General features: G+C 59.4%; 2 protein-coding genes and 1 long non-coding RNA gene across 5 annotated transcripts; 2 read left to right on the top strand and 1 right to left on the bottom strand.

The window, feature by feature from the left end:
* Positions 1-29: 29 nt before the first annotated feature.
* On the top strand, positions 30-10499 carry ANKRD13D (ankyrin repeat domain 13D). Its single transcript, XM_049642637.1, has 15 exons — positions 30-303; positions 727-862; positions 977-1101; positions 1861-1906; positions 1990-2133; positions 2386-2575; positions 6586-6652; positions 7051-7132; positions 7351-7412; positions 7516-7646; positions 8607-8764; positions 8853-8975; positions 9057-9220; positions 9300-9391; positions 9728-10499. Exons 1-15 carry the CDS (start codon positions 214-216, stop codon positions 9939-9941), a joined length of 1824 nt encoding a protein of 607 aa, XP_049498594.1. The 5' UTR covers positions 30-213; the 3' UTR covers positions 9942-10499.
* Positions 10500-10929: 430 nt separating this feature from the next.
* Positions 10930-19224, top strand: SSH3 (slingshot protein phosphatase 3). Of its 3 annotated transcripts, XM_049642616.1 has the most exons (15): positions 10930-11371; positions 11867-11907; positions 12494-12725; positions 13671-13789; positions 13870-13941; positions 14294-14359; positions 14474-14662; positions 14746-14839; positions 15250-15378; positions 15457-15503; positions 16224-16370; positions 16568-16768; positions 16861-17134; positions 17451-17586; positions 18200-18289. In XM_049642616.1, the coding sequence occupies exons 1-14, from the start codon at positions 11306-11308 to the stop codon at positions 17562-17564; spliced, it is 1791 nt and encodes a 596-aa protein (XP_049498573.1). In that variant the 5' UTR covers positions 10930-11305; the 3' UTR covers positions 17565-17586; positions 18200-18289. The 3 variants fall into 3 exon arrangements, with proteins under 3 accessions (XP_049498573.1, XP_049498563.1, XP_049498553.1); XM_049642606.1 differs by lacking the exon at positions 17451-17586 and having other exon boundaries at positions 11022-11371; positions 11870-11907; positions 18200-19224; XM_049642596.1 differs by lacking the exon at positions 17451-17586 and having other exon boundaries at positions 11022-11371; positions 18200-19224.
* On the bottom strand, positions 13339-13799 carry LOC125930668 (uncharacterized). The gene is made up of 2 exons (XR_007460202.1): positions 13713-13799; positions 13339-13526 (listed from the first exon to the last, which is right to left on the bottom strand). It is a non-coding gene; the product is annotated as an uncharacterized LOC125930668 (long non-coding RNA).
* Positions 19225-20232: the final 1008 nt, after the last annotated feature.

The raw sequence follows: 20232 nt of genomic DNA, 5'->3' as shown, positions 1-20232 counted from the left end.
AGCGAGCCCCGCCCGCGCGGCCCGCCCTCCACGCCGCCAGCGCCGTAGCCGCCGCTGCCGCTACAGCCGCGGGGCGCGGGGGCTGCGGTGGGCGCAACTCCGCGCGGCGCGGACTGGAGGCGAGGGGGCCGCGCCAGGCCCGAAGCCGAGGCGGGGCTGGGCCGCCCCCGCCGCGCCCGCCCTCCCTCCCGGGATGCGGTGCTGAAGCCCAGCATGGCCGGCCCGGGCCCCACCTTCCCGCTGCACCGTCTCGTCTGGGCGAACCGGCACCGCGAACTGGAGGCCGCGCTCCACAGCCGCCAGGTGAGGCCCACCGGGCACCCGGGCCGTCCTCCGGGCCGCCCACCCAAAGCCAGGTCTCCGTCCTGGAGGCCGCCAGGCCTGATCCGAAGCCCGGGTCACCTGCCCCTCTCGCTTGAGCCACTGGCCTCCGCTTCCAGCGCTGGGCCTTGCCCAGCCCGTCTCCCCGCTTCACATTGCATCCAGCCCCCGAATTCGCGCCACATCACCCCTGAGCCAGGCCGAGAGCCAGCAGCCTGGTTCTGGCCCCCAGGCTCTTCCCACCTGCCCCCTCCCCTTTCCTATTAGGACACGCAGGCCATCCTCTGCCATTTCCATGGTCTGTCTGCTATCTTTATTTCCCACAATGACTCCCAACCAGGTTCAGCCTAGTGGCCTTCTTGCTTCTCCTTACTTGCCCTGTGCTGAGTGTCCCATCTCTCCCAGCACGACATTGAACAGGAGGACCCCCGGGGGCGCACTCCCCTGGAGCTGGCTGTGTCCCTGGGGAACCTGGAGTCCGTGAGAGTGCTCCTTCGACACAATGCCAATGTGGGCAAAGAGAGCTGCCAGGGCTGGGCAGGTACTACAGAGGGCAGAGGGGCTCCCCCGAGGCTGGCAGTGGGGTTGGTGCGGCAGCGAGCGGTCAGGCCTGGGGCCGTTGGTGAGCTCCCCCCCAGCAGCCCGGTGCCCCTAGTCCTGCAGGAGGCGGTCAGCACCGGGGACCCGGAGATGGTGCAGCTGGTGCTCCAGTACCGGGACTACCAGAGGGCCACACAGAGGCTGGCTGGCATTCCAGAATTGCTCAGCAAGCTCCGCCAGGTACAGCAGGGTGCACAGGTGTGGCCAGTAGGGAGGGGTAGGGTGCCACGTCAAGGGGCCATGACGACTACACGGGGGTCCCTCGGGTCACCTACTCGGTGTGTGCAGCCTGTTTTCCCAATGCTGTAGACGACATCCCTCTCTCGACTGCAGCCCGGGGTTGTGTAGGAAAGACAGGAGTCCAGGCCCACATGGGTGACATCAGGCCCTGTGGGAGGAAAGCCGTGGCCAACGACATCCCGGGTCCCTCATACCAGAAGTCTCTGCAGAGCTTTAGATGTGGGCCTCCTGGTGAATGCATATTTCCTGGAGGGAGAGTTTCATCTGACCAGCGGGTGTGGCCTGGTACCCCGGAGTACCTGTCCGCCCTCCTCAAGCATGAAGAAGCCTGGCTGGGAGGGCACCCTACCTCGTGGCCCCCACCCCAGGGGCAGGCCCAGATCAGTGATGAGGACTCTGGGACCCAGGGGGAGCAGAAGTTCCCCCAGGGCCCCTCAGCAGGCTAGTGGCCAGGTGGAGACTGACCTCCAGGTCCCAGATACTTACCATCTGATTATTCCAAGACCTTTTTAGGGCCCCACTTAGCCCACCCTTTGCTGGGTGGGGTTTGGTTGTGGTGGGGGCATGTCTGGGACATAGCAGCACTTTAAGACTTGCTGAGGGGCTGGGCTCCCAGAAGGGGCTATAGACAAGGAGCCCCCCAGGCCCGCTGGTCCCTGGCACCAGGCACACCCTGACAGGTGCTCTGGTCTATCCCAGGCCCCCGATTTCTACGTGGAAATGAAGTGGGAGTTCACCAGCTGGGGTGAGTGAGGACCTCTTGGCTTCCCGGGGGCCGGGGAGGGGAGATTTGGGAAAGAACCCTGGTGACCTCCACACCCCCTGCAGTGCCCCTCGTGTCCAAGATGTGCCCAAGTGACGTGTACCGAGTGTGGAAGCGGGGCGAGAGCCTGCGGGTGGACACCAGTCTCCTGGGCTTTGAGCACATGACCTGGCAGCGCGGCCGGCGGAGCTTTATCTTCAAGGGCCAGGGTGAGCTGTGGGGGACTCACCGCGGGCACGCGGCAGGCCAGAGCAGCCCAGGTTCTCCCGTGGCTCGTGAGGGCAGTGCCCTTCTTCTCTGCTTCCCAGGTGTAGAAACAGAGGTTGAGGGCGGAGGGGACCCGGGGGCTGGGGCCTCACCCACTTAGCAGCAGGTGGCTGAGGGCACCGTGGCGGCCCTTTCCCCACTGTCTGCGGCCCAGCACTGACGTGTCCCCCTCACACACCCGTTCCGGCTGGCAGAGGCGGGAGCCTTGGTGATGGAAGTGGACCACGACCGGCAGGTGGTGCACACCGAGACGCTGGGGCTCGCCCTGCACGAGCCGGAAGCGCTGCTGGCCGCCATGCGGCCCACTGAAGAGCACGTGGCCAGCCGTCTCACCTCTCCTATCGTCTCCACCCACCTGGACACTCGAAATGTGGCCTTCGAGAGGTCAGTTGGAGCCCGGCCGCACCGTAGGTGGTGCCCTTGAGGCTCCGGGCTCGGGCCTCTGGGAGGCTGGGCCACCCACAGAGGCTGCTCAGATGGGGGCGGGGGTCGCCGCGGGCCCAGCGGCTCGCTCAGACCCCCTGTGGCAACCTTCGGGGCCCTGCATGGCTGTCCGTGGGCAGAGGAGGCTGGGTCGGGGTCCCCAGCGCCTTCACTTCTGGCCTCACGTGTTTTCCCATAACAACAGGGGTTTAGGCTGTGGCTCAGGGCGCTGTGTGCCCCAGTGTTGGTTTCTCAGTAGGATGGCTGTTTCTGGGCCAGAGTCCTTTGTGGGTAGTAGCTGAGGAATCTGACCCTACCGGCCCGGCTGTTCTCGCTGACGACGTATGTCCCAGTTCCAGGAACAGACTTCAGGACTACCTTAAAAAACAGACAGGCAAACGGCTTAATTGGAATACAGTTTTATACACCATACAGCGCAGCGGTTTTTAGTGTGTTCACAGATAGGCACCTATCCCCACAGTTGACTTTAGAACATTGTTCTCACCCCAAAAAGAAATTCTTTAGCTACCAACTCCAGTGCCTGGAGCCCCCGACCTCCTCAGCGCTAGGCAGCCAGTGATTGACCGTCCCTGCAGATTTGCTTATCCTGGACTTTCAGATGCATGGAATCCTACACTAGGGCGTCTTTTGTGACTTCGTTCACCGAGCAGGGTGTTTTCCAAGTTCATCCAGGTTGTAGCGTGTGACCACTTCATTCCTTCTACGGCTGTCCATCGTATGGCTATGCCACATTTCGTTTATGGATTCATCTACTGACAGACAGTAGGATTGCTTCCGTCTTTTGCCTCTTATGAATAATGCTCCTGGAAACATCAGTACGCGAGTTTTTGTGTGGACATAAGCTTTTATTTCTCTCCGGTGTATGCCTCGGAGTGGAATTGCTGGGTCACATGGTAACTGGATGTTTAACTGTTTGTGGAACTGCCAGACCCTTTACCGAGGGGGCTGCAGCATTTTACACACACACACACACACACACACACACACACACACACACACCGTGTATGAGGGTTCTGGTTTCTTCACGTCCTCACCAACACTTGATGTTCGTTTATTTATTTTTGGATTATAACCACCGTGGTGGTGGATGTGAGAAGTGGTATCTCATTGTGGCTTTGATTTGCATTTCCTTAACGATCAGTGATACTGAGCACCTTTTCATGTGCTTATTAGCCATCTGTATATCTTCTTTGGAGAAGTGTCTGTTCAGATCCTTTGCGCATTTTAACAATTGGGTTATCTTTCTAAAAAAAAAATACATATATATATGTATATATATATATACATATATATATATATGTATGTTTATTTTGAGAGAGAGGAGAGAGAGAGAGCACGAGCAGGGGAGGGGTAGAGACGGAGGGAAGGAGGGAGGGAGAGAGAATCCCAAGCAGGCTCTGCACTGTCAGCGCAGAGCCCGACGCAGGGCTCAAACTCACGAATGTGAGATCATGACCTGAGCTGAAATCAAGAGTCAGATGCTTAACCAGTTGAGCCACCTAGGTGCCCCAACAATTGGGTTATCTTTTTATCATTGAGTTGCAAGAGTTCTTTACATACTCCAGATGTACATCCCTCATCAGGTACGTGATTTACAAATATTTCCTCCCATCTTATGGGCTGACTTTTCACATGTCTTGATGGTGTCCTTTCAAGCACAGGTTTTTAATTTTCACGAGATCCGATGCATCTGTTGTTTCCTTTGTCACCTGTGCTTCTACCATCACGCATCTACCAATATTTGACTTTGTCAAATCCAAAGTCACAAAGATTTTCCCCTGTGTTTTCTTCTGAAAGTTTTATACTTTTTTTTTTTTTTAATGTTTATTTATTTTTGAGACAGAGAGAGACAGAGCATGAACGGGGAGGGTCAGAGAGAGAGGGAGTCACAGAATCCGAAGCAGGCTCCAGGCTCCGAGCCGTCAGCCCAGAGCCTGACGCGGGGCTCGAACTCACGGACCGTGAGATCATGACCTGAGCCGAAGTCGGACGCTTAACCGACTGAGCCACCCAGGCGCCCCGTATACTTTTTAGTTCTTACTTCTGACCCATTTTGAATTCATATTTGTGGGTGGTAAGGGTCCGACTTCATTCTTTTAGAGGTGACGATCCACTTGTCCCAGCACCGTGTGTTCAAGAGACTGTTCTTTCCCCATTGAATGGTCTTGGCACGCCTGTGGAAAATCAATTGACTCTTCATTCCATTCTGTTGATTTCTGTCGGTCCTTGTGCTGGTGCCACACTGCCTTAATTAAGCGCTGCCTCGTGGTAAGTTTTGAAATTGGGAAGTGTGTGTCTTTTGACTTTGTTCTTCTTTCTCACGATTATTTTGGGTCTTCTGGGTCCCTTGCAATTTCACCTGAATTCCAGATTCAGTCTGTCAATTTCTACAAAGAAGCCAGGTGGGATTCTGATAGGGTTTGCGCTGAATCTGTAACTCAGCTTGCAGAGTACTGCCATCTTAACAATGTTGGGTGCCCCCTACCAAGGACATGTGATCATTTCCCACTTACTTAGGTCTTTACTTTTTTCTTGTCATTTACAGCTGTAAATTTCCCTCTAAGCACTGCTTCAGCTGCGTCCCATAAGTTTTGATGTATCGAATCTTTCTTTCCATTTATTTCAGAGCATTTTCTGATTTCTCTTTTGATCTGTTCATCAATCCTTTGGGTTTTTTAGGAGTGTGCTGTTTACTTTCCACACATTTGTGAGTTTCCCAAATCTTTACTCTGTTATTGATTTCTTATTTCATCCCCTAGTGGTTGGGGAACATACTTTATAGGATTTTTCTCCTTTCAGTTTTATTGAAGCTTCTTTTATGGCCTCGCATATAATGCATCCTGAAAAATGTTCCACGCGCACCTGAGAAGAAAATGTGTTCTGTTGTGGTTGGGTGGAGTGTTCGAGGGAAGTGTGTTAAGTCTGGCTTATAGGGTTGTTCAAGTCTTCTGTTTCCTTGTTGATCTTTTGTCTGCTTGTCCTGTCCATTATTGAAATGGATGTCTGTTGATGTGTTGCAGTTATTGTTGTTGTCGTACTTTTATTTTTCATTTTGTATTATGGCAAATTTCAAACATGTACATATGAGAGGAGAGAGAATAGTTAGAAAGTTCCCATCACCCCACTTCAACACTTACCAACATTCTGCCTATCTTGTTGAATCTATTCTTGCTTTTTTCCTTTTTACCCCAGATTATTTTATTTTGTTTTGCTTTGTTTTATTTTATTTTATTTTATTTTAATGTTTATTTATTTATTTTTGTTAGAGAGAGAGAGAGAGAGAGAGAGAGGCAAGAATCTGAAGCAGGCTTCGGGTTCTGAGATGTCAGTTCAGAGCCCGATGTGGGGCTTGAACCTGTGAACCGTGAGATCATGACCTGAGCTGAAGTCGGACACTTAACCGACTGAGCCACCTGGGATTATTTTATTTCATTTATTTATTTTTTAAAAAAATTTTTAATGTTTATTTTTGAGACAGAGGGAGACAGAGCGCGAGGGGGGGGGCAGAGAGAGAGGGAGACACAGAATCTGAAACAGGCTCCAGGCTCTGAGCTGTCAGCACAGGGCCCGACGCAGGGCTCAAACCCACAAACCGTGAGATCATGACCTGAGCCGAAGTCGGACGCTCAACCGACCGAGCCACCCAGGTGCCCCTTCCCAGGTGTCCTATCATTTTCACAGTAAATGCTTCTGCACACGACTCTAACAGAGGATGTTTTTTAAAACCAGCCCCAACACTGTCATCACACCTAACAAAATCAATGATAATCCCTCAGTACTTTTTAGTCCCCAGTCCTTGTTTGATGGTCGCCAGCCGTCCAGGCATCCTCATCAAGGCCCTTGCGTGTTTCACAGTGGGAAGGCTAATTGGAAGGGGTCTTTGGAAGGGAAGGCTTTGGCTAAGGTTGAGGGGCACGGGTCCTCATGAGCTCCTGTTTGGTCTGTTTCAGGAACAAATGTGGTATCTGGGGCTGGCGGTCTGAGAAGATGGAAACCGTTAGCGGCTACGAGGCCAAGGCAGGAGAGGCTAGTGGTGGGGGCTGGGGTAGGAGACAAGGCCCAGGAACCCCACCCCTTCTCCATGTCCACCCATGTGGAAGAGAGACAGAGTAGCCCACAGGCTCTGGAGGCCCTGTGCGGCGATGGGAACTCAGTGGGGCCCGAGTGCCCAGGCCCTGCCGAGCACATAGGGATCACCCCGGCACCAGCCCCGACCCAGGTTACCGAGATAAAATGAGCATTTTCCCTTCGTTACTGAGTCCCCATGGTTCAGACCCTGCCACCTCCTCCACTGTGGGGCGCGAGGTCCTGTCTGTCCCGGCGGAGAGGAGGGCTTGGGTTCTGTACCGGTGAGGCTGAGTGTGGGGGACAGGCTCTGAGCCCTCAGCTCTGCCTGTGTCCCCCCTGCTCCCCAGGTATACAGTGCCACCAACGTGGAGCTGGTGACACGCACTCGCACGGAGCACCTCTCTGATCAGGACAAGTCGAGGAGCAAAGGTAAACCCAGGTGCGCCTGCCTGTGGCCCAGTCACACCATATGCCGGGGTCACCCTGCTCCGGGGCCAGGGCCGCAGCGTCCGGCATGAGCTGGGAGGCCTCCCCGTTCCCGTGTGCTCAGTCTCCCACCCGACAGAGGCTCCCAGGGTGGATGGTGGGTGGGGGCAGTCGGGGGGCAGTGGCCCAAAGTCTCCTCACGGGCTCCCACCCCTTCTCAGGAGGGAAGACTCCATTCCAGTCCTTCCTCGGGATGGCCCAGCAGCACTCCTCTCACAGCGGGGTGAGCCGGGCCCAGGGGGCTGGGGGCCACGGGCAGGGGGCCGTGACGCAGGGCCAGGCAGCCACCCTCCTGAGCACTAAGCCCGGTCCTGGGACCCTCCCAGGCTCCTGTGCAGCAGGCTGCCAGCCCCACCAACCCCACAGCCATTTCCCCCAGTGAATACTTCGACCCCAACTTCAGCCTGGAGTCCAGGAACATCGGCCGCCCCATTGAGATGTCCAGCAAAGTGCAGAGGTGAGGTTGTGGGGCTGGCTTGGGGACTTCCCTCAGGGACACGGATGCCGCCTGGTCCCCCGAGCCCCTTGTAGACTCCTGTCACACACGGGGCCCACCAGAGTGGGGGACCCACTCATCCAGCCAGCTTCCTTCTAGACTCTCCTCCTTGGGGGTAGGAGCCAGGTCTGTCTTAACCATGGTTGTTGGCAGAGGGCTTGGACCAGAGGATTGGTTACTCTTCTTTGGTGAGTGAGTGAGTGAGTGAGTGAGTGAGTGAGTGAGTGAATGAATGAATGAGTGAATGAGCAGCACCACCCATTTATGGTTTTCTGTTCAACTGAATGAGCACCTCCTGGAGGCCAGCTTGTGGCCGAGGGGAAGGGCTCACAGCTCTACTGTCTCCCGGCTTTGTGGCCCCAGGAAACGTCTTCTCCTCCGAGAGTCTGTTCTCTTCCTCAGTAAAATACCAGTCACACTTAGCCACCTGCCCACAAGGGTGCTAAGAGGATCTCATGAGCCATGACGTAGAACTTGCGGTGAGCCCAGCACTGCCCTATGAACCACAGGCAGACTTAGCCACCGAGTGCTGGATTCGAACCCTGGTCGTCCTGACCTCTGGGCTTTGCTGGACCCAAAAGTGTGGCAAAGGGTGAGGTGCTGGCCAGCTGTGGGCTGGAGAGGAGGACCCGGCTGTGGACAAGGCCATGATTGAAGCCAGCAGCCCGGCCCTGCCCTCTCCATCCAGATGAGTTGAGCTGGCTCAAGCTGCCATAGGCCCCAGCCTGGGCCCAGGGTCTGGCTGCAGCTCGGGCGGTAGGGCCAAAGGACAGAAGCTCCTGGGGCAGGCAGGCGGGGGCAGCTGAGCAGACGAGAGGGCACCTCAGGCCCGGCAGAGGGTGTGAGTCAAGGCAGGTGTCCAGAGTGCGTGGGTCTTAGCAGAAGGGCCATCCGGAGTTCCTTGACTCACATCCTGTGCAGGTTCAAGGCAACACTGTGGCTGAGCGAGGAGCACCCACTGTCCCTGGGTGACCAGGTGACGCCCATCATTGACCTGATGGCTATCAGCAACGCTCACTTTGCCAAGCTGCGTGACTTCATCACCCTGCGCCTGCCCCCCGGCTTCCCGGTCAAGATTGGTGAGGGGCGGTCTGGGGCAGCCGGGGGTCTGGGGCAGCTCCCGGGGTGGTGCCGGCCTCTGGCTCAGGCTCGGCTGTCTCCTCGCAGAGATCCCCCTTTTCCACGTGCTCAACGCCCGCATCACCTTCAGCAACCTGTGTGGCTGTGACGAGCCCCTGAGCTCGGTGTGGGTGCCGGCCCCCAGCTCTGGCTCTGCCGTCACAGCTTCAGGTACCGCCGCGGGCGAGGGGGGCCGGCGGTGCTGCTCGCTGGTCTCTGAGCCCCGGGGCTGAGTGCTGCCCTTCTGCGCAGGGAGCCCTTTCCCGTGTGAGGTGGACCCCGCCGTGTTTGAGGTGCCCGAGGGGTACAGCGTGCTGGGCACGGAGCGCAGCGAGCCCCTTCGCGACGAGGACGACGCCCTGCTCCAGTTCGCCATCAGGCAGAGCCTGCTTGAGGCGGGCGCGGAGGCGGAGCAGGTGGGACACGGGCAGCGGCCAGACCCTGGGGGTGGGCAGGGGCGCCAGAGGTGACAGCTCCGGGCTCTGTCTGCTGCAGGTGACTGTCTGGGAGGCCCTGACCAACACCCGGCCCGGTGCCCACCCTCCTCCCCAAGCCGCCGCCTACGAGGAGCAGCTTCAGCTGGAGCGGTGAGGCCCGCTAGCACCTACTGGGACGGTATCTCGGCCTGCCCTGCCCCAAGGAGCCTGCCAGCCAGGGGGTCCTTGGCTGGTGGCGGTGGGTGGCGGGGAGGTGCTGGTCCCAGGACCCCATGCCCTCTCCGAGGCCACCCTCCAGAAGCAACGTGGCCTGCCATCAAAGGCAGCATGAGGATGGGAGACACAGGGTCCCCTGCCTCGTCTCTTCTCTCCGGTCTCCCAGGTCCCAGCCACCTTGTCCTCCATAGCTATGTCCCAACACTTGGCCTTCTTCCCCAGCCTTAGCGCTCACTGGTCTGTTCTCCCCTCTCACGCCTTGCCTGGAAGGGCCCTCCAAGAGAGCCTGCAGATGTCCACAGAGCCCAATGGCCCAGAGTCCCCTCACAGGACACCCCCGGCCCCGGCCCCCCCAAGCTTTGAGGAGCAGCTTCGCCTGGCCCTGGAGTTGTCTTCGAGGGAGCAGGAGGAGCGGGAACGGCGGGGGCAGCAGGAGGAGGAAGACTTACAGAGGATCCTGCGGCTCTCACTCACGGAGCACTGAGCACCGAGTACCCAGTCCCTGGGAGGGTTGTCTGGTCTGCTCCCCCACCTGCTTTTGTAACTTATTTATTTATAAACTCTCTGCTGCTCAGCTGCCGGCCCGGAGCCCTGGGGATGGGCTTGCATTGGAGACCAAGGTGGAAATAAAGAGACTTTCAGCAGCAGGCTTGTTCAGCTCAATGGGATGACAAAGCATGGGAGGCGACATCGAGGGGAGATACTGTGGGCAATGGCCTCAGACCTGGGTTTGAATCCTGGCTGTGGCCCCCTTAGCTTCTCTGAGCCTGTTTCCCCAGCTGTAAAATGAGACCACCTCCCAGCCCCCAGGGCTGTTGGGAGGGTGAAGTGAACCAACAAACCAACATACGTCAAGTCCCTTACAGAGTATGTGCCTCACAAACATCCGCTCCCCGTAGTCTTGTTCCACCTATTGGGGACCCAGGTTCCTCCTGCCACTCAGGCTTTCCCAGAACCCACCCCTGTTCCTATCAAGGAGGGGAAAGGCTGGGCCTCCAGACTATTCCCAACCAACTGGGAGGAGCCCCCTGTACCCCAGGCCTGGGTTCCTGCCTGTTCTATACGAGCGTGTTCTATCCGAGTGACTTTGGACAAGTCCCTTCCCAGGCTGCAGTGTGAGCCTGCTCAACTCTGCCCTGCTCACCTCCAAGGTGGCCCTGAGGATGGCCTGTGATCCTGCGATGGGTTAGTTCTAAGTTCTGCCTGGTTTCCCCCGAAGCTCTGCATGTCTCCCAATGATTGTGCAGAGAGTGGAAGCATGAGGGCCAGTCAGCAAGAAGAAATAATTTTGGGGTGCCCTCCAACTTAAGACCTACTATGTCTGATCCTCTCTGAGACCTGTGTCCCCAGTCCTGCCTCCCTAGGTGCCAATCTGGGTAACTGAACGGTTGAAGCCCAAAGCAGAACTCAGGTGACCTAGGTGGGCGGAGCCAGGAGGACAGGGGCAGGGGCAGGGGCAGGGGCGCCTCCAAGAAGGAGGGACCGAACCCCGGAACCCCGGAACGAAGACTGCAAGTTGCCGGACCTCTGACCACTTCCCTCCCAGTCGCCGCGCTCCGCACCTGCGCCCCGCCCCGGGCCCGCCTCCAAAGTGCTGGGGGGGCGGGGGCGAGGCGGCCGAACCGAGGAGACGCAAAGGGAGGGGCGGCGGCTGCTCGGTGCTGGCTCCGCAGACCGGGTTGGACGCGGGCTGGACGCGCGTCTGGCCCTTTAAGGGCCGCCCCCGAGGAGGTGCCAGGCCCTGGTGGCTCCGGTCTCTCCTTCCTGGTCCTGCGGGGCAGGGACTGTCCGTGGGGCCGTGGTAGGGCACCGTACCCGGACGGGCCCAGGTGTGCCCGGCCTGGCCCCATGGCCCTGGTCACAGTGAGCCGCTCCCCTCCGGCCAGCGGCCACTCCACGCCTGTAGGGCCCACGGTAAGTCTGGCTTTGCCGTGCTCCGGCCCACGCAGTTGGCTGCCAGCTGGGCCCCGGGGAGCGCGTCCTGCCCACTGCCAGCCTCCCCTTGAGGCTGGGGGTGTGGGAAGAGGGACCCTAAGTGTCTCGCTGGAGGGGACTGGGAGGGGGTCTGGAGGCTCCCAAGAACTTAGACCAAGGCAAGATCCGGAGCCCCGAACACCAGCCCAGCCTGCGGAGGCCCTACCCTCTTCCAGGCCCAGATCTGGGCCAACCCCTTGGACACCTCCAGCACCCCCACCCACTCACCCCAGCTGCCCTACCTGGACCTTTGCCCAGGCTCCCCCGCGGTGCCTCCAGGTGGGGAGTGGACTGGGGTGGGAAGGGATCTGACATCTTTCCTGGTTCCAGTCTCCAGTTGGGGGGTGGGGCGATCCCACCCCCACAGCCTTGATAGCAGAGAGGAGAGTCCTTGCCACCCCCCACCTCACTCTGCCCCGGGGGCTGCTTTCTCAGCAGGACCAGGCATCCAAGCAGAGAAGCCGGCTCCAGCGAAGGTGAGGACCTCTCCCGGACAGAGACAACTACCTCCAGCTGCCAGGCCTGGCCCCCGCCCTACTGGAGGACTCGGCCCGAACCAACTACTGCATATGTGGGGCAATGTTGCTGGTGGGCACAGTGGGCTTGCAGTGCTGACCGGGCTGCCTTTGCTTTTATCTTCCTCCCGGTCAGTCAGGGCTCCTCCACCACTATTCTGGACCTTGGCTCGGGTCAGTAGTCACAAGCCAAAGGGCAGGGATGGGACGGCAGAGCCCAAGGGCTCCTGGGTCCCCACCAAGTTTACAGCATCTCCTGAGATAGGCAGGGGGGAAGGGAAAGGGAGCAACCCTTGCCCCCCCCCCCCCACTTAAACAAGTGGCTCGGGGGCTTGGCAGCCTCCAAGACAGTAGTTCCCCAAATGTGGTGGCCTCAGCACTTGGGAACTCCTTAGAAATGCACATTCTCAGGCCTCCGCCCCAGACCTGTTGACTCCCCCGGGACGGGGCCCAACACTTGTTCTAACAAGCCTGGTGGGTGAATCTGATGCACGTCTGCCTTGAGGGGGATGACGGACGTAAAGTGGTTTCCCTGCTGCCCTACCAGGCAGAGCTTTGCAGTGCTCCGTGGGGCTGTCCTGGGACTGCAGGACGGAGAGGACAATGGAGAAGCAGCTGACGCTGGCCCTGAGGCAGTGGAGGGACCCCCGGGGGAAGAACAGCCCCACAGCGACCAGACAGACGATGGGCAGGGGCCCCAGAGTCCCCAGAAGCAGGAGCAGAGTCAGCACCTGCACCTCATGGTGGAGCTGCTGAGGCCACAGGACGACATCCGCCTGGTGAGGGGCCGCTGAGCCCTCTGAGAAGGGGAGAGAGCCAGCTCTTGAGGGGGGGAGGGGGGGGAGGCGAGGGTAGAAGGGAGCCACCGTGTGTGTCTGCTGGGGAGCAGTGGTACGAGGGCAAGTAATACGGATCCCCCAAACCCTGATGAGCCTCCCGGTTCAGCTAGTTGTTTAAACAGGGCACGATCACGTCTTCAGGTCTCTGGAGGAGCGGGAAATGATGGGGGTCTGCCCTGCATGAGCCTGTAAGGCCCGATCAGGTCCAAGAGCTGGGAATTACACGGAGGTGGGGTTCTGTGCAACCAGCACAGGACCTTCCTGACCCCATGAGTTGTGCGCACACCTCAGGCCTGGCCGGGCGCTCCAGAGGGCCTGCTGAGCTGGAGGGGCGCCAGGCGGGGTGGGGCAGAGGTGGGAGCCGGTGGACCAGTTCCCAGATGCCTGTGGGGCATCTCACTGTCTGCAGCAAGATGAGAAAAACAAAATGGAGGCAGTCTTTCCGAAAGCTGAATTTATTCCACGGAAGCACTGTCCTTTGTTATGAGATTGTCTTTAGTATTTCTTTGATGAGAAACCTTTCTTGAATCAAATGATGGTAATGGCAAGTGGGAAAGGTTTTTGTTTTTTTTTTTTTAAACCTCTTTCCTGGGCAGAAATGGAAGATGGGCAATGGGTGCTAGGCCCATTCTCCCCTTTTTTCCATACACACCCCCTTTACGAAAAATCATCTTAAACATTCTGTTGGACCATGGAATCCCAAAGTTGGCAGCCACTGGGTTATCACTACCAATCTGGAATCTGGGAAGAGGAGGATGGGCACAGAGCAAGCAGGCAGCAGGTCTCTTCTAGGCCCACGTGTATGTCAGGTGGGGGGGGGGCGGGGGGTGCAGGGTCTTCTTGGGCCGCTGTGACCCTGGGCTTCCCCCTCCCCATCTTCCCCAGGCAGCCCAGCTGGAGGCGGCACGGCCCCCTCGGCTCCGCTACCTGCTGGTAGTTTCCACAAGAGAACATCAGAGCCAGGATGAGACAGTCCTCTTGGGAGTGGATTTCCCCGACAGCAGGTGCGAGCAGGGAGAGGAAGGGAGGGGGGCAAGGAAGTGAGATGCTGGGGAACAATGGCTTTTCTTCTGTCCCCTGCCAGCTCCCCGAGCTGCACCCTGGGCCTGGTCTTACCTCTCTGGAGTGACACCCAGGTGTACCTAGATGGAGACGGGTAAGAGATGGCGACTGGAGGGAGGAGAGAGGGGAGAGGGCGGTCGGCAGGGTGATGGACCGGATAGAGTGACTGGGCAGTGGGGAGCAGTGGAAGAAACGCAGGCTGGGTATCTGGGGCCTGGGCCGACTCAGCTCCATCTTGGATTTGCTGTGTGACTCTAGGCAAGTCGCCTAACTTCTCTGGGCCTCGGCCACCCCAGGTGTGGCAAACGGGGCTCATTTTGAAGCCCAAATGCTGTGTGTGTACATATTCTGAGGGCCAGCCTCACGAGGTGGCAAGTAGGTTGGCCTCTCAGGAGGTCTGTCCCAGAGCCTGGAGTTGGATTCTACCCACACCTGGTCTCCCTCAGGGGCTTCAGTGTGACGTCCGGTGGGCAGAGCCGAATCTTCAAGCCCATCTCCATCCAGACCATGTGGTAAGGGTTAGGGCGGCCCGGTCTCCGGCCGGCCTCCTCTTCTCAGAGCCGGTCGGAGGGTCTGGGGAGGGGCGGCAGGGAGGAGAGTGTGACCCAGCCCATCCTCTGTCCTAGGGCCACACTCCAGGTGTTGCACCAGGCATGTGAGGCGGCTCTTGGCAGCGGTCTTGTGCCAGGGGGTAGTGCCCTTACCTGGGCTGGATACTACCAGGACAGACTGAGCTCTGACCAGAGCTGCCTCAACGAGTGGATGGCCATGGCCGACCTGGAATCCCTGCGGCCTCCCAGCGCCGAGCCTGGCCGGTCAGTGCGGGCAGGGGAGGAGAGGGGAGGGTGCCATGGCGGAGCTGGGAAGGGGTTCTTGGACTGACCGGCTCGGCTCCCAGGCCCTCAGAGCAGGAGCAGATGGAGCAGGCGATCCGGGCTGAGCTGTGGGAGGTGCTGGACACCAGCGACCTGGAGAGCGTCACTTCCAAAGAGGTGGGCCGGGGGGGTTCCGTGTCTGGCTCAGTCGGTGCTGCATGCGACTCTTGACATCGGGGTCATGAGTTCAAGCCCCCACGTCGCGTGTAGAGCTTACTCAAAAAAAATAATAAAAGCTGGGCTGGTGCTGGGGAGGAGCGGGGGCCAGGAGAGAGCTGGGCCCCGGGCCGGGGGGTGGGGGTGGGGGTGGGGGTGGGGAGTGGGGGATGGGGGTGGGGGTGGAGAATCCTCCCACGGGGGCAGAGCTTTCCCCCAGTCCTGAGCCAGTCCCCCGCGCCTGGCTTCAGCTCCTCTGCCTAGATGGACAGGTGCTGTCCTCTGAGGCCCCGCAGGGAAGGGCGGGGCATCAGGACACTTGCAAGGCACCCCCCCCCCCAGCCTCTCCTCCCCTTTGGCTCCGCCTGCAGATCCGCCAGGCCCTGGAGTTGCGCCTGGGCCGTCCTCTCCAACAGTACCGCGACTTCATTGATAACCAGATGCTGCTGCTCATGGCCCAGCAGGACCGCGCCTCCCGCATCTTCCCCCACCTCTACCTGGTGAGCAGCAGGGTGAGGGCGGGCGTGAGGGCGCCGCAGGTGGGGGAGCCGGAGGGTGAAGCTTCTGTCCCTCCGCAGGGCTCAGAGTGGAATGCGGCAAACCTGGAGGAGCTACAGAGGAACAGGTAGGGCTCCGGGCCCCTCAGGACAACCTAGCCTGTGTCTTCCCCTTCCCTTGGCCTCACCCCAAGGGGCGACCTGGCCAGAAACCCCCAGATCCCCCCCCCCCAGCAGCTGCTAGCTCTGCCTCCGACCCCCTCCCCCCTGCAAGGTCTTGGGGCCCTGCTGGCAGCTCCCCCGGCCCGCTTCCTCCCCACTCTGTAAAGCAAGCCCCATATGGAAGGCCGCAGTGACACAGAGAAGAGGGGCGGCAGTGAGGTGGGCGCCCTGAGGGCCTTTCCCAAGCAGAAAAGCCCCTCTCCACCTGACCGCATCTCACAGAGACAGGCAGTGGGGCTGGCTGCCTGCCCTCCTTGGTTCCTGCCATTTGTCCCCACGGGCTCCCGGGAAACCTACTGTGGCCCCCGTCACCGTCACCCAGCTGCTGCAGATCCACCCGGTCTCAGCTTAGATCAAAGCTGTCCTCCCACTGACTTCTGAGACTAGTGGGCTTAGTGCTTCCGTCAGCCCAGCAGCTACCTGGACCAGAGGGGGAAACTCAAACCCCAGTGGGGCGGCATGATTCGCTCAGGGTCACGGCCACCTTCTCCCCTCACGTCTGCACCGTCCCCACCCGACTCTCAGAACCAAGGACTAAACAGAACCAGCAGGGTCGGCCGGGTCTGCTGGCCAATGGGCCTGGTGCCCCTGGCAACGTCAGCCGGGCCGCATACCCTCCGCTACAGGGTCAGCCACATCTTGAACGTGGCCCGCGAGATTGACAACTTCTACCCCGATCGCTTCATCTACCACAACGTGCGCCTCTGGGATGAGGAGTCAGCCCAGCTGCTACCCCACTGGAAGGAGACGCACGGCTTCGTGGAGGCCGCGAGGTGGGGCTCTGCCTGCCCCAGCTTCAAGTGGTCCCCTTGCCTCTTCCCTCCGGCTCAGGACCTCTCCCGGCCCTCAGGGTCTTGACTCCCTCCCCTGCTCTGGGCGGAGCACTCCCTGTCCTTCTCCCACACCGCAGGGCCCCTCACAGCGATGGGGCGGGGAAGGGGCGGGGGCTGACCGTGTTCTGCCTCCGCAGAGCACAGGGCACTCGGGTGCTAGTCCACTGCAAGATGGGCGTCAGCCGCTCAGCTGCCACGGTGATAGCTTATGCCATGAAGCAGTATGGCTGGAGTCTGGAGCAGGCTCTGCGCCACGTGCAGGAGCTCCGGCCCATCGCCCGCCCCAACCCCGGCTTTCTGCGCCAGCTGCAGACCTACCAGGGCATCTTGACCGCCAGGTACAAGCCGGGGGGCCGGGGAGCAGGTGGGTGTGGGCGCTGGGCGTGGCTGCTGGGTCGCTCAAAGCTGACCGGGGCCCACCTCTTTCCAGCCGGCAGAGCCACATCTGGGAGCAGAAAGTGGGTGGGGCTTCCCCGGAGGAGCCCCTCGCCCCGGAGACGTCTACACCATTCCCACCTCTTCCGCCGGAACCAGGGGGCAGTGGGGAGGTGAAGGCTATGGGTTTGGAGGAGAGCCAGTCAGCCCTGAAAGAGGAGCCTGGGCCACGGCCCCGTATCAACCTCCGAGGGGTCATGAGGTCCATCAGCCTCCTGGAGCCTTCCTCGGAGCTGGAAAGCATTTCAGGGGCCAGTGACCTGCCAGAGGTGAGGCTGGAGCTAGGGAAGGAGCCCAGACTGAGGCACATCAGGGGACAGAAGCAGGAGGGGCAGATGGCAGGAGGAAGGAGAGAGACCAGGACTGGGGCCCAACTTCCCATGGGGACCATTCCCTGGGCAGCTCACTTCTGTCCCCTCAGAGCAGCCGAGGAGACCTCGTGGGCGGTCAGTGAGCAGTGCCCTCCGTGGGAGCTGCAGAGCAGCCTTGGGGCCGGAGGCACCTGCATGGGCTTCTCAGCCGAGCCGGCCCCGGGGTGAAGGCTGCAGACAACTCTCAGCCCGATGAAAGGACTTGCTTCCTCAGGGGCAGGGCTGCCCAGCCATGGCACGAGCATCCTCCCCAGGCCGAGAGCTGGACACCCAACTGCCAACCCCAGATGAGGTGGAGAAGATGCTCTGTGGCCCCTCCCAAATCTGAGGGGAACCCACCAGAGGACGGGGTACAGAGGGGTCATGGCACTCACGTGACCAAATACGGGCTGGGCAGTTGAGCATCCTCTGTGCTAAGTGCTGCAGGGCACAAGCAGAAGACCGGAGACTAGCCTTTGCCTTAGGAAGCCAGACCCACCACGGGACTGGAGGCCAAGATGGCTGACCTGAGGAAAGAGAGCTCCTTACAGAGGGCGGGAACATTTGGGAGAGGCTTCCTGGAGGAGGTGGCACTGGGTATGGATGGTCGATGGGTGAGCGAGCGTGGGTGTTCCTAAAGGTAGTGTCTTCACTCGGTACCCGGAAGGTGTTTCACCTGCAGCTCTCAGGACTGACTGCACAAAGGCAGGGGGGCAAGAGGAGGAGGAGGGGGCCTCAAGGATACGGCAGGTGCAGGGGAGCTCAGGAGGGCTTCTGGGGCCAGAAGGAAGACCGGTGGGGGCCAAGGAGCAGGGCAGTGGGGCGGGGGTGCTATCTTCCCTCCTATGGAAATACGACCACGAGTAGCTCAGATTTTCTACATTCACTTAACATTCCGCACCTACCCCTCCCCAGGCTTTGTGCTCAATAACTCTGCCCTGGAAAGACTTCTCAGTGATTCTTCTTGCACTCTGACCCTTCTAGGTGTTTTCTTCAAACGAGTCTTCAGAAGAAGACCCTCCGGTGCCCTTCCCTCAGCTCTCAAAGGCCAAGGGAGGCGAGCCGGGTCCCAAGGGGCCTTGGCCTGCCCTGAAGTCCCACCAGTCTGTGGTTGCCCTCAACAGCGCCGCCCTGGTGGCCAGCCGGACCCGGGCCTTGCAGGAGCAGGCAGAGGCCGGCCGTTCCTCCACATCCAGGCTCCGGAAGGTGGTGAGGCAGGCCAGTGTGGATGGCAGTGGGGAGGAGGGCGAGGCTTGAGCCCTCACACATGCTCATGGCCCCCTAGACACAAATAGAGGCGCCTGAACACAGCTCCTGGGACGAGCGCCCTTCATTCCTGTCAGCTTGTCCACATTCCTTTTAGCTCCTCCCCAGTGGCCCCGAGATTCCATCACTACAGCCTCAGCTCCTATGGCCTTAAGTCTCAGACGTGTCCACCTTTCCAAGGGCTCAAGATCTTCTCTATAACGGGGATGTGACAGAGAGACTGAAAGTGCCTTTGGGGGCCAGAGCACCTTGCTTCATTCCCAGCTGCTGCCTGAAACACTCACTTGCAGCCAGGGAATAAACCCAGTGCAGAAAGCCTCATGCTTCCTCCCTCACCCACTCCCGTGTGCCTCACCCCTGCCCCTCTTCATTCCTGGGGCCCGCTATGCCAGAGAACCGGTGGCCCTTAAAGGCCAAGAGTAACCTCAGTTCCCAGTTCTGGAGGCTCTGAGGAGCAGAGAGCGGTCCCGCCGATGGGGCCTTCCTCCCGCACTCCACAATCAGCCCGTCTTCTGCTGTTGTCCCCCGCCCCACGCCACTCCCCGACAGCAGTGCGCTGGGTCACAGGGCACCAGGCCAAAGAAAGTCTTCTTCTTGTCCTTCACGGCCTCTGGCCAGTTTTTCACAGTCTTAATAGTATCTGGCTTTGTACTTAGAAATTTAAAAAAAAACCATTTTCATATTATTTTCACTTTTATGATAAAGCTGTGTGCCTGTAAGTCTGATTCTTCTCTGGTTACACACGGAGTTTGGCCTCTCTTAGCCCTTCCGGCCTCCTCATAGCAACCACCAGGTGTCTTGAGGCAGGCCCCGTTTTGGAGGACTGGCGGGGGGGGGGGGGGGGGGGGGGGGTGGGGGGGGGCCGGAAGAGGAATGGGGAAGAGAAGAGGGGAGACCAGTGCTGTCTCCCTCACTTCCTAGGGCAGGGCCTGGGTAAATGTTAGCTGCCCCTGCGCCCGTCAGGCAGGTTGGGGTGGGGGACAAGTCTACGCGGGGCAGCAGGTGCTTGGCTCTGTTGGGACAGCTGAAGCGAGTTACCCATGAGGAAGTGGGAGCTGCCGACGCCTATCTGGACAGGACCAAGCCTGTTCCGGAAGCTAAGGCTCTGTTTGGACACTTGACGATCGTTCTCGAGCGCACTGTGGGCCCCAAGAATCTTCCTCTTGCTCCAATGCAAGACGGCCTGGTCTTCCAAGCCAGTCCCTCCCTGTCAAGGAAGAGGGACCCTCGATGGGCCCCCCCCTTCTGCATCCAGGTTCCTTTTGCTCCACTTTAGTGTTCAAACAGAGTAAGTGACTCCATCTTTGTCACTTCTGTCTTCTCTTCCCGAGATCATATCCTCTGCCCCATAAACACACTACTTCGGTCGGGGGCGGGGGGGGTGGATACGCAACTCCTTCCTTCAAAGCAGACTCAGAGGTAGGAGCTGGCACCACTTGAGAACTCATGCCCCGTTCTAAGGCCATTTCTCACCTAGACCCCAGTGGGACCCCAGCACTACTCTACTCCGAGAGTACCAAGGGACAAGAAACTTGGGATCCAGCCCTGGCTTGGCCACTTATAACTCACTTCGCTTCAAGTCTCTGTTTCTTTCTGTAAAACAAAGGGATTAGACTAGGAAATCCCTAAGCGCCCCCTTCCCACTTGGATATGTTAATGATACATGTCACCTACACATTGACGGAATTCACCCCCAACACGCTCTCTGGAAGAACCATGTGTACCTGTGTGTAGGTGACATGCCTAGGGTC

This window comes from Panthera uncia, chromosome D1, assembly GCF_023721935.1.
Source record: "Panthera uncia isolate 11264 chromosome D1, Puncia_PCG_1.0, whole genome shotgun sequence".
NCBI classification, from domain to species: Eukaryota; Metazoa; Chordata; class Mammalia; order Carnivora; family Felidae; genus Panthera; species Panthera uncia.
This window is presented reverse-complemented; position numbering and strand designations above follow the sequence as displayed.